General features: G+C 50.5%; 1 protein-coding gene across 4 annotated transcripts in view; it reads right to left on the minus strand.

The window, feature by feature from the left end:
- The window catches only part of p2rx5 (purinergic receptor P2X, ligand-gated ion channel, 5), a 135,033-nt gene that overhangs the window by 49,163 nt on the left and 72,620 nt on the right, over positions 1-13,250 (minus strand). For all 4 annotated transcript variants that reach the window (XM_070858022.1, XM_070858023.1, XM_070858021.1 and 1 more), the window contains one exon: positions 4,152-4,288. In XM_070858022.1, the coding sequence (XP_070714123.1) occupies positions 4,152-4,288 (137 nt within the window). The remainder of the gene's footprint in view (positions 1-4,151; positions 4,289-13,250) is intronic.

The following is a 13,250-nucleotide window of genomic DNA, read 5'->3' on the forward strand; positions in this document are numbered from 1 at the left end:
AAATCAACTAATCACTCGTGCATTCCCTTAGTGTCTGGCTTCAGTGTGCCTTTGCCAATTCTAGTGCTCCTTCACCGTGCTACCCCAGTGGCTGAGCATGGCTGGTGGGAGGCTGCTGACTTTCAGAGGGGGAGACTGCAGGCGGCCTTGCAGGACAAACTCGAGCAGCTCCAGGCCTAGAAGGCCTGGCTGTAGACTGCATGACCTTGGCCTGGGCGACAGCACTCTGGGCTGGCAGGCAGGCAACAGCAAGGGCACTGATGGAGTGGCAGGGGTGGGAGTATGAATTCTGTCATCCTGAGAGAGAACAGCAGATTCGTGCTCCACGGAGCCACTCTCACTCCCCTGGGGCAGCACCTCAGCAATCCTAGCCACCTGTTGGGAGGATGGCTGGACTGCTGTGATACCCTGCGAACCCCTTTCCACACATTTAAACCCAGTCACCATGGCAGCATGTTGAGCCTGCACGACAGCAGTCTGAGTTTCCAGTGCAGCACCCAGACACTGGGTTGCTTTCACTTGTGATCCAATGGCAGCTGAGACAGTGGCAGTCACACTCAGCATCATGGTTCCTCCGCAAATGCTCGAATGGAGTTGCCCATCACTTCCATCCTGGAAATCCTGGGTTCCAAGCTCCGCGCATGTTGGAGCCAGACTCTTCCATATTCCTTGACAGTGACAACAGGCTCTCGGGCAGGCCTGCCAACCCACCAAGCAGTTCTGTGCACATGCCCAACACTCTTTTTCTGCAGGCCGTCCCATTGAAGTCCTCATCTGAGTTCTGTGCAGCAGAATTCGTGTGTGATCCTGCACTCCAGGGAGCTAGCACTTGCACTATCCTTTCCCCCGGCACTGGCTGCAGGCCACTCGTGCCCGGTGACTCACCACGTGCAGATCCTGCCTCTATACTCCCCTCTAAAGTACGGGCAGTGACCGTTTCTGAGCTGGTGCCTGGGAGTGTGAGATCGAGCAATGGTGTCCCTTGTCCTCCATCACTCACCTCCTCTAGTTCTTCGTGCACTGGTTAGGCTGCTGGCAGTTCTTGGGAATCTGAAAGGAGAAAGGCCCAAGGGTGGGTTTGTGGTGAGGGGAGAGGGCGAAAGCAAGATGTGCATACTTACACCATCAACAGTTTGTAAGTGAGAAGAGGTTGTGCAATGAGAGATGTGAGATGAAGGATTAGATATGAAGCATACTGTCATCATCAATGCTTTCAGCCTCGCCTCAGTAACAGCCCCTCCAATTATCTGCAGCACAGTGAGGTTCTGCAGCCAAGTTTGCTGTTCACCCATCTCTTGCTGCTCACGCCGGTTGTGAGCCACATTGGCTTGCAAGAGAAAGGGAGTGTGGTGCAATGTGCCTGTCATGGTTAAAAAGCTGGCATTGTGTGCAAGATGTGAGATGTGGGTGTGACGCTTGCAGCAGTGGTAAGTGTGTGGGTGGAGGTGAAACTGATTGTGAGGTACGAGTCGTGATTGCAGAAGATTGTCGGTTGGTGAGTGCTGGGGGTGCGGTGCATTGAGCAGTTGTGTAAAGCTGGGGGTGCAGATGGTGCGATATGGCATTTGAAGATGTATTCACACACCTTGACCACTCGTGTGAGGTCATTAAACTTCTGCATGCTGGATCCAGGTCCTGGCAGCAACACTACTGGTATTGATGCCTTGCACAATCTCCTCCCAGTGCCTTCTGACACTGTGTCTCAAAGTTCTCCTGCCTCCTGCAGGTAGAAGACCTGTCTCCTTTTACATACCCCTGGACTAAGGCATCTAGTGCTGGAACAGAGGAGTGATGTGCCCTTTCTCTCCCCTGCTGTGCCATTGCAGCACCTACAGTGACAATGAGGTACTTCTGCAACAAAGCACCTCCCCTTTAAGAAGTGCAGTCTTTCACTCTGCAGGCAAACTTTAATTGGACAACAGACTGCACCCGATATTGGTCCAGCTGTTGAGCGCTGATCCAGGCAGCAGCACAGTTAGCATTGGGCTCAGTGCTGCAATCCAGCGAATGAGCAACCAGCATGAATTACATGCGCTGTCTGCACTACATTCAATGGGCACAGGCAGATCGGCAGCGCGATCCACATGCCTGTTTTCGGGACTAATTCAATTCCACCCCTTTAACTCCACAATGGCTGATTTAAGAACATAAGAAATAGGAGCAGGAGTAGGCCACCTCGCTCCTCGAGCCTGCTCCGCCATTTAATAAGATCATGGCTGATCTGATCATGGACTCAGCTCCACTTCCCTGCCCGCTCCCCATAACCCTTAATTCCCTTATCTCCGCCTTAAATATATTCAATGACCCAGCCTCTACAGCTCTCTGGGGCAGAGAATTCTACAGATTTACAACCTTCTGAGAGAAGAAATTCCTCCTCATCTCAGTTTTAAATGGGCGGCCCCTTATTCTGAGACTATGTCCCCTAGTTTTAGTTTCCCCTGTGAGTGGAAATATCCTCTCTGCATCCACCTTGTAGAGCCCCCCTCATTATCTTATATGTTTTAATAAGATGACCTCTCATTTTTCTGAACTCCAATGTGTATAAGCCCAACCTACTCAACCTATCTTCATAAGTCAACCCCCTCATCTCCAGAATCAACCTAGTGAACCTTCTCTGAACAGCCTCCAATGCAAGTATATCCTTCCTTAAATACGGAGACCAAAACTGTACACAGTACTCCAGGTGTGGTCTCACCAATACCCTGTACAGTTGTAGCAGGACTTCTCTGCTTTTATACTCTAGCCCCTTGCAATAAAGGCCAACATTGCATTTGCCTTCCTGATTACTTACTGTACCTGCACACTCACTTTTTGTGTTTCATGCACAAGGACCCCCATTTAAATTATAATTGGCTTTTCTATTTTTTCTGCCAAAGTAGATAACCTCACATTTTCCCACATTATACTCCATCTGCCAAATTTTTGCCCACTCACTTAGCCTGTCTATATTCTTTTCCAGATTTCTTGTGTCCTCGTCACAATTTGCTTTCCCACCCATCTTTGTATCATCAGTAAACTTGGCTACATTACACTCGGTCCCTTCATCCAAGTCATTGATATAGATTGTAAATAGTTGAGGACTCAGCACCGATCCCTGCGACACCCCATGAGTCACTATTTGCCAACCAGAAAATGACCCATTTATCCTGACTCTCTGTTTTCTGTTAGTTAGCCAATCCTCTATCCATGCTAATCTATTACCTCCAACCCCGTGAGCTTTTATCTTGTGCAGTAACCTTTTATGTGACACTTATCGAATGCCTTCTGGAAATCCAAATAAACCACATCCACTGGCTCCCCCTTATCCACCCTGCTCGTTACATCCTCAAAGAACTCCAGCAAATTTGTCAAACACGATTTCTCTTTCATAAAACCTGTTGACTCTGCTTAATTGAATTATGCTTTTCCAAATATCCTGCTACTGCTTCCTTAATAATGGACTCCAGCATTTTCCCAATGACAGATGTTAGGCTAACTGGTCTATAGTTTCCTGCTTTTCGTCTGCCTCATTTTTTAAATAGGGGCGTTACATTTGCGATTTTCCAATCCGTTGGGAACGCCCCAGAATCCAGGGAATTTTGGTAGATTACAACCAATGCATCCACTATTTCTGCAGCCAATTCTTTTAAGACCCAAGGATGCAAGCCATCAGGTCCAGGGGACTTGTCCGCCTTTAGTCCCATTATTTTACTGAGTACTACTTCATTAGTGATAATGATTGTATTAAGTTCCTCCCTCCCTATAGCCCCTTGATTATCCATTATTGGGATGTTTTTAGTGAAGACCGATACAAAATATTTGTTCAACGTCTCTGCCATTTCCCTGTTCTCCATTATTAATTCCCCAGTCTCATCCTCTAGGGGACCAACATTTACTTTAGCCACTCTTTTTCTTTTTATATACCTGTAGAAACTCTTACTATCTGTTTTTATATTTTGTGCTAGTTATAGTTCAAGGGGATAAGTGAAGAACAAGGAATGGCAGATTGGTGTACATTATTAACTGGTGTATGTACAAACAGAAATGGATATATTCAGAAACAAACTCCTACTCCCACTCTACCTCAACCTGTGGAACAAATATTTTTTAAATTGTAAAATAATTTACAAGTAAACTGTTATGAAAGGTGTCAATAAGCAGACTTTGCTGACCTGAAGTTGTATCCAGATGTGATGGATCTATCTGTATTCACGTCGTCTAGTCGACTATATGAATATGTTGGGTCGCACTTTGAAGGTGATTTGTCTAGATCACAATTCCATTCAATCATGATTCCTATTACTCCACCCTACACATAGAGCAAACAAGTTAATATTCAGCAGCATCACACGTAACAGTTTAAGAGCATGGTTGAAAAGAAACATAACATTAGGAACATGAAAAGGCCATTCAGCTATCGGGCCTGTTCCACCATTCAATTAAATCACGGCTGACCTGTACCTCAACTCATTTAACTGTCTTAGCTCCGTGGGCTGGAAATCCATCTATTTACTGCCATTCCATAGCGCCATAAAATGGTGAACAAAATGGCAGCGTGGTGATGTGAAATCAGCATGCAATAATGAGTAGCTGCCCTTTATTGCCACTCACTTTCTCCTACCTCCCAACCAATGTCCAGCCTAAATCAAAAGGCTACGGGGCCAAAACTGCCCACCGCCCGAAACGGGGCGCACACCGTTTTTTGCATGAGTTGCAGCGGAGATTCCGTGTTGATATTCGGTACTTGGAAGTTTTTTTTTGGTCGGGGCAGACATGCCGCATTGCGCTGACGTGTCACAACGTTTCTCCCCTTCAGTTAAAGGGGAGGGCCGCTGCGAGCACTGCATACTTTTAAGTTAGGTCCATTGGGCCACCAGGGAGGGTTTCAGCCGGGCCAGTGGCCAGGAGTGGGTGCGTGTCAGGTTGCCTGTTGGTGGCCCGGCCGAACCCGGGAGCATAATTGTTGGGCCAAGCTGCCAGTCGGCCAACAAAAACAAATAACATGGCGGCTGTGGCAGTGTGCCCTCCCCTTTAAGGGTGGCCGGGCCGCCCAGCCACAGAGAGTGCACCGACACAAAAAGCTGTCGGGGGCACCGACAATACCGGGAAAGGGGCTATTTCCTGAGGGCCAATGTCGCGAGAGGGGTCGGCGTGTTTACGGGCGGAGGGGTCCCGGTCACCACTCCAAAACTCACAAAGGGCAATTTATAAAATGGCGGCTCCTCCGCGGAGAGTCAGCGGCCATTCCACGCCGCCCCGCGGCTGCTGCCCACATGTGCACTCTCATTTTTGACAATATTCCCTTGTGTAGATTTTAATTATATGGGCAACATCCATTGACACTCCCTTGTCTAGCCTCTTTGTGACCTGCTCAACAAATTCAACCAGATTAGTCAGACCTTTAACAAGGCCACGCTGGCTCTGATCAACTGAGATTTGTCCAAGTGCTCAGTCACTCTATCGAGAGATTCCAGCAACACCCCACAGCTGACAGGTCTGTTGTTTCCTGCTTTCTCTTTCCCTCTTCTTAAATAATGAAGTTATATTAGCAGTTTTCGAATCGAATGGTACAATTCTCAAATCAGGAGAGCTTTGAAATATAATCGCTACCAGTCTGTAATTTCCTCACCGACTTCTTTTAATACATCGGGGTAGAAACCTTCAGGTCTTGGTGATTTATATATTTTAAGTTCAATTATTTTCTCCACATTTTGGCTGGAATTTTCCAGGGGTAGTGGAGGGGTCAGTGGGCGGGGTCGGTGGGGAGTCGGTGGTGGGGTCAGTGGGCTCGGGGGGGGGAGTCAGTGGGCCGGATCAGTGGCGGGTCGGTGGGGTCAGTGGGCAGGGTCGGTGGCGAGTCAGGGGGTCAGTGGGTGGTGTCGGTGGCAGGTCGCTGTGCGGGGTCAGTAGGTGGGGTCGGTGGCAGGTCGGGGGGTCGGTGGCAGGTCAGGGGATCAGTGGGTGGGGTCAGTGGGTGGGGTTGGTGGCGGTTCGGGGGGTCAGTGGCGGGTCGGGGGGTCAGTGGCGGGATGGGGAGGTCAGTGGGCAGGTTTGGTGGCGGGTCGGGTGGGGTCAGTGGGCGGGGTCGGTGGGGTGAGGGGGCAGTAAGTGGGCAAGGTCAGTAGGCGGGGTCAGTGGCGGGTCGGGGGATCAGTGGCGGGTCGGGGGGTCAGTGGTGGGTCGGGGGGGTCAGTAGGCGGGGTCGGTGGCAGGTCAGGGAGGTCAGTGGGCAGGGTCACGTCAGTGGGCGGGGTCAGTAGGCGGGGTCGGTGGCAGGTCGGGGGGTCAGTGGCGGGTCGTGGGGGGTCAGTGAGCGGGGTCAGTGGGCGGGATCGGTAGCGGATCGGGGGGTCAGTGGCGGGTCGGGGGTCAGTGGCGGGTCTGGGGGGGTCAGTGGTCGGGGTCGGTGGCGGGGCTGGGGAGGGGATTTGAATTTTTTTGACAGTCGGACCCGCTGCAACACGCCTTTCCCAATGTCAGGTGTGCCAGCGCTGAGCAGACCTGACAGGCAGAGGCGAGCGACCCAATTAAACTCATTAACATCTAGTTGACAGATCACTAACAAGATTTTTTAACTTACTTTTTCACTTTAATTTCATGGCCACAGGAACCACGCTGTTCGTGGACCACAGCTGTCAACCTGAGGCAGAAGTTCACGGCCATTGCTCCAGCTGATTACTTGACAGCTTGAAATGTAGAGTAAAACTTCCACCCGATAGATCATCACTTTCCTCAGTCACAAGCTGTTTCTCGGTTTATCTCCAGCACACATTCTGCAGGCTTTCCACTTTCCATTCTCCATCCAATCTTACCTCATTTGAAGAACTCGCTCACCTTTGACAGAATGCTTCTGCCATCTCTAGTTCACCTGCCATCTATTCCATCAACATGGGTGCCCTTTGTACTGTCTTACCTTGGTCCTTAGAATCTGACCATGATCAGCCCCAATACCAGCAGTACCAGGCACACCAGCTGCGCCAACAACAACACGAACCTTCTCCGCAGTCACCTGATGCTGCACAGGACACAGGACATCAGTACGCGAGCACATTGCTGCCCGGGAGGTCAGGGATGGCCAGATTGACTTCACTTGACACTGTACATCTTGGCTGTCACATGATGCACCAGCTTTGCACCACCCCACACCAACACAATAAAGCTTCCCTACAATATCCTAGCCATTCCTTTCAAACTCACCACCATTGCGGAGGCTACCATTATGTCTCACCATTCACTGCAACTCACTAAGCCACTTCCAAAGATGCACACAAATCTGTCCAAGAACAGAAAGTGTTGAAAATAAAGGTTTCAATTTTTGACAGCACATTAACAGAAACTTTACATGAACATTGGATAAAACACCCAAGTGGCTACCCTTATGTGTTGTTAGTTGGTCTGATTGCGCTAGGATGAGGGTGAGTGTGAGGGGCGGCTAGTGAGATGGGGATGTGATAATGTAGGCAGAGAGAGAGGGATGGGTGGCGGTGCTACAACAACAACAACTCGTATTTATATAGCGCTTTTAACGCAGTGAAACGTTCCAAGGCACTTCACAGGAGGGTTATGCGATAAAAATTTGACACCGAGCCGCATTAGTAGAAATTACGGCAGATGGTCAAAGAGGTGGATTTTAAGGAGCGTCTTGAAGGAGGAAAGAGAGGTAGAAAGGTGGCGAGGTTTAGGGAGGGAGTTCCAGAGCTTGGGGCCCAGGCAACAGAAGGCATGGCCACCAATGGTGGAGCGATTATAATCAGGAATGCTCAGGAAGGCAGAATTAGAGGAGCACTGATATCTCGGAGGGTTGTGGGGCTGGAGGAGATTACAGAGATAGGGAGGGGCGAGGCCAAGGAGTGATTTGAAAATAAGGATGAGAATTTTGAAATCGAGGCGTTGCTTAACCAGAAGCCAATGTAGGTCAGCGAGCACAGGGGGTGATAGGTGAGTGGGACTTTGTGTGAGTTAAGACACGGGGGCAGCTGAGTTTTGGATCACCTCTAGTTTACGTAGGGTAGAATGTGGGTGGCCAGCCACGAGTGCGTTGAAATAGTCAAGTCTAAATATAACAAAGGCATGGATGAGGGCTTCAGCAGCAGATGAGCTGAGGCAGGGGTGGAGACGGGCGATGTTACGGAGGTGGGAATAGCCGGTGTTAGTTATGCTGCGGATATGTGGTCGAAAGCTCATTTCAGGATCAAATATGAGACCTAGGTTGCGAACAGTCTGGTACAGCCTCAGACAGAAGTTGGAGAGAGGGATGGAGTCAGTGGCTAGGGAACAGAGTTTATGGCGGGGACCGAAGACAACGGCTTCGGTCTTCCCAATATTCAATTGGAGAAAATTTCTGCTAATCCGGAACTGGATGTCGGACAAACAGTCTGACAACTTAGAGGCCGTGGAGGGGTGGAAAGAAGTGGTGGTGAGGTAGAGCTGGGTGCGTCAGCGTACATGTGGAAACGGACATGTTTCCGGATGATGTGGCCAAGAAATAGGAGGGAATCAAGGATAGATCCTTGGGGTACACCAGAGGTAACGATGCGGGGGTGGGAAGAGAACCATTGCAGGTGATTCTCTGGCTACGATGAGATGGATAAGAATGGAACCAGGCGAGTGCAGTCCCACCCAGCTGGACGGTGGTGGAGAGGCGCTGGAGGAGGATGGAGTGGTCAACCGTGTCAAAGGCTGCAGACAGGGCGAGGAGGGATAGTGTACCTTTGTCACGGTCACAAAGGATGTCATTTGTGACTTTGAAGAGAGCCGTTTCGTTATTGTGGCCGGGGCGGAATGGATTGGAGGGGTTCAAACATGGAATTGTGGGAAAGATGGGCATGGATTTGGGAGGCGACAACACGTTCAAGGACTTTGGAGAGGAAAGGGAGGTTGGAGATGGGACGGTAGTTTACAAGGACGGAGGGATTGAGGGTTTTTTTTGAGGAGAGGGTGTTAACGGCAGATTTGAGAGAGAGAGGGATAGTACCTGAGGAGAGAGAACCGTTAACAATGGGAGGCAGAAAAGGAAGTTTGGTGGGAATAGGGTCAAGGGAGCAGGAAGTGGGTCTCATGGACAGGATGAGCTCGGAAAGTCCATGAGGGGAGATTGGAGAGAAACTGGAGAAAGAGGTGATGATACGTCCTTAGTACACAGTATAAATGCAGACGAGGCCCATGCTTGAGAGAAGGTCAGTCTGTGACCTGTCCTTTATTCCTTAGCACTCAAGTGATGAAGGTGGGTGGAGCTTCCCCTTTTATACCTGAAGGTCCAGGTTAGGAGTGTCTCCCACCTAGTGGTCAGTGTTCTCATGGTGTACAACTTAGGTCAGTTTATACATGGGTTACAATGCTGATTGAAAACATGACATCACCTCCCCCCCCAAAGTCTTATTGGGATCACAGGTTGAGTCTCTCTGGTGGTTTACGCTCCCTTGTAGAACGCCTGAGTTGGGGCTCCGGTTGTTGGGCGCTGGCCTGAGTGTCTGCTGTTTGCAGCGCCTCAGGCCTGTCCGGACTGCCCACAGTGACTGGGCTCTCCTCCCTTTGGTTCCGGTGTTCGGTCACCTGTGGTGGAGTGAACTCTATATCGTGTTCTTCCTCTGCTTCTTCTATGGGGTTGCTGAACCTCCTTTTTGTTTAATCCACATGTTTGCGGCAGATTTGTCCATTGGTAAGTTTAACTACCAGAATCCTATTTCCCTCTTTGGCAACCACAGTGCCTGCGAGCCATTTGGGCCCTGCAGTGTAGTTGTGGACAAAAACAGGATCATTTACATCAATACATCGCGCCTTCGCATTCCTGTCATGGTAGTGATATTGTGACTGGCGCCTGCTCTCGACAATTTATTTCATGGTGGGGTGTATAAGGGATAATCGGGTTTTGAGCATCCTTATCATTAGTAGCTCTGCGGGTGGAACCCCTGTGAGCGAGTGTGGTCGGGATCTATAGGCCAACAGGAGGCTTGATAAGCGGGTTTGTAGGGAACCCCCTTGGAATCTGAGCATCCCCTGTTTGATTATCTGCACTGCTCGTTCTGCCTGGCCGTTTGAAGCCGGCTTGAACGGTGCCGTTCTAACATGGTTAAATCCATTGCCTGCCATGAAGTCCTGGAATTCAGTGCTTGTGAAGTACGGGACTTTGCCACTGACCAAGATGTCCGGTAGACCGTGGGCGGCGAACATTGCCTGTAGACTTTCTACCGTGGCAGAGGATGTGCTTGAATTTAAAATGTCCGCTCGATCCATTTGGAGTAGGCTTCTACTACAACCAAAAACATTTTCCCCAAGGCTTGGCGGGCCATGGCCAGGGGCTCAGGGGGGCTTCCCTGGGCGCATGGCCCAGCTGGGCACACGTGTTGCACCTGCGGACACAAAGTTCCAGATCTGCGTCTATCCCTGGCCACCAAACGTGTGACCTGGCAAATGCCTTCATCGTGACAATGCCCGGGTGCCCATTGTGGAGTTCTCTGATGAACACCTCTCTGCCCATCTGGGGCATGACTACGCGGTTTCCCCACAGTAGGCAATCGGCCTGAATCGAGAGTTCATCCTTGCTCCTGTGAAATGGTTTAAATTTCTCAGGGCATGCCCTGTACGTGGCTGCCCAGTCCCCATTCAGGACACATTTCTTGACTAGAGACAATAGCGGGTCTCTATTTGTCCAGACTTTAATCTGACAGGCTGTCACGGGTGAGCCTTCGCTTCCGAAAGCTTCAACAGCCATGACCATCTCAGCACCATGCTCGGTAGCCCCCTCAGTGGTGGCTAGTGGGAGCCTGTTGAGTGCATCGGCGCAGTTTTCGGTGCCCGGTCTGTGCCGAATTGTGTAGTCATAGGCAGCTAACGTGAGTGCCCACCTCTGTATGCGGGCCGATGCGTTTGCATTTATGGCCTTGTTGTCGGCCAAAAGGGACGTTAGGGGTTTGTGATTTGTCTCCAGCTCAAATTTCCTGCCAAACAGGTACTGGTGCATTTTCTTTACCGCATATACACATGCGAGCACCTCCTTTTCTACCATCCCATAGCCCCTTTCTGCCTGGGACAGACTCCTGGAGGCATAAGCTACCGGCTGTAACTGACCCTTGGCATTGACATGCTGCAACACACACCCGACACCATAGGACGACGCATCGCACATTAACACAAGTTTCTTACATGGGTCATATAGCATTAACAGATTGTTGGAACATAACAAATTGCGTGCTCTATTAAAAGCCCTTTGCTGGCTGTCCCCCCAGACCCATTCGCGACCTTTGCGTAGGAGCACGTGTAGCGGCTCTAACAGCGTGCTCAATTTGGGAAGAAAGTTACCAAAATAGTTCAGGAGCCCCAGGAACGAACGCAGGTCCGTCGTGTTACGGGGTCTGGGTGCTCTCTGGATCGCTTCCATCTTGGATGCAGTAGGGCTGATCCCGTCTGCTGCTACCCTCATCCCCAGGAATTCTACCTCTGGAGCTAGGAAGACGCACTTCGCCTTTTTCAGTCGCAGACCTACCCGGTCCAGTCTGCGTAGCACCTCCTCCAGGTTGTGGAGGTGTTCTTCAGTATCGTAACCCGTAATGAGGATGTCGTCCTGAAAAACCACCGTCCCTGGAATCGACTTGAGGAGGCTTTCCATATTTCGTTGGAAGATCGCGGCGGCCGAGCGAATCCCGAACGGACATCTGTTGTACTCAAACAACCCCTTGTGTGTCGTGATGGTGGTCAGCTACTTCGACTCACTTGCCAGCTCCTGGGTCATGTAAGCTGAGGTCAGGTCCAATTTTGAAAAAAGTTTGCCACCGGATAGCGTCGCAAAGAGCTCCTCCACTCTCGGTAGCGGGTACTGGTCTTGGAGTGACACCCGATTGATGGTGGCCTTGTAATCGCCACATATCCTGACCGACCCATCCGCCTTGAGCACTGGCACAATCGGGCTCACCCAGTCACTGAATTCGACTGGTGAGATGATGCCTTCCCTCAACAGGCGGTCCAATTCGCCTTCTATCTTTTCCCGCATCACATACGGCACCGCTCTGGCCTTGTGGTGTACTGGTCTGGCGTCCGGGTTTATGTGAATCACTACCTTGGCCCCCATGAAAGTGCCAATGCCGGGTTGAAATAATGAGTCAAATTTGTCCAGGACCTGTGAGCATGATACTCGCTCCACAGAGGAAATTGCATTGACATCGTCCCATTTCCAGTTCATGACAGCAAGCCAACTCCTCCCCAGTAGTGCGGGACCGTCCCCTGGGACAATCCAGAGTGGCAACCTGTTCTCCGAATCTTTGTGGGTCATGACTACCGTGGCGCTGCCTAGCACCGGAATGATCTGTTTTGTGTAAATCCGTAGCTGTGCGTCAATCGGCGATAATTTTGGCCTCCTGGCCTTGGATGCCCACAACTTTTCGAACTGTTTGATACCCATCAGGGACCGGCTGGCACCCGTGTCTAACTCCATTGATACTGGGATGCCATTGAGGAGCACTTTCATCATTATCGGTGGCATCCTGGTGTATGAACTGTATACGTGCTCCACATGAACTCGCTGAACTTCAGCTTCCAGCGATTTCCCCCTGTGTCCATTTCTGCAATTTCTGCAGGTATTTTGCTCATCTCTGCAAACTCCGGCTGAATGTATGCCTCCACGCCTCCAGCATGAGTTGCGGTTTGAAACAAAAGGTCCCTTGCCAGTCGATCGTCCCTGACTGCCCCTGTTATTGTCCTTGAGTGCACCATTAACAGGTGTTGATGGCCCCATTACTGGCCGCATTGTCCCTTGCAATGGCGTGAATCGCTGTTCAGCTTGCCATTGTCTCTGTTGAACTCCCCCTCAGGGTTCAACTACATGTTGGGGCATGCCTGACTGCCCTTGTCTGCCTGGAGAACTGTGTGCTGCTTTAACAATGTTGAATCTCTGTCCTAACCATTCCTTAACACAGTGCCTCTCGTCTGTTCTGCTAGTGGCCATGCTCGTGTGGTTTAAATCCAAGTTTCTTGTCGCCATTGATACGTCCTTACTACACAGTATAAATGCAGACGAGGCCCATGCTTGAGAGAAGGTCAGTCTGTGACCTGTCCTTTATTCCTTAGCACTCAAGTGATGAAGGTGGGTGGAGCTTCCCCTTTTATACCTGAAGGTCCAGGTTAGGAGTGCCTCCCACCTAGTGGTCAGTGTTCTCATGGTGTACAACTTAGGTCAGTTTATACATGGGTTACAATGCTGGTTGAATACATGACAGGTGAGGTCAGGGCTAGGGCAAGGGGCGTCCTTAGAGGAAGTTTGGCCCGGTGAGCTAGAGGAA

The sequence above is a fragment of the Pristiophorus japonicus genome, chromosome 16 (assembly GCF_044704955.1).
Source record: "Pristiophorus japonicus isolate sPriJap1 chromosome 16, sPriJap1.hap1, whole genome shotgun sequence".
Lineage (NCBI taxonomy): Eukaryota > Metazoa > Chordata > Chondrichthyes > Pristiophoridae > Pristiophorus > Pristiophorus japonicus.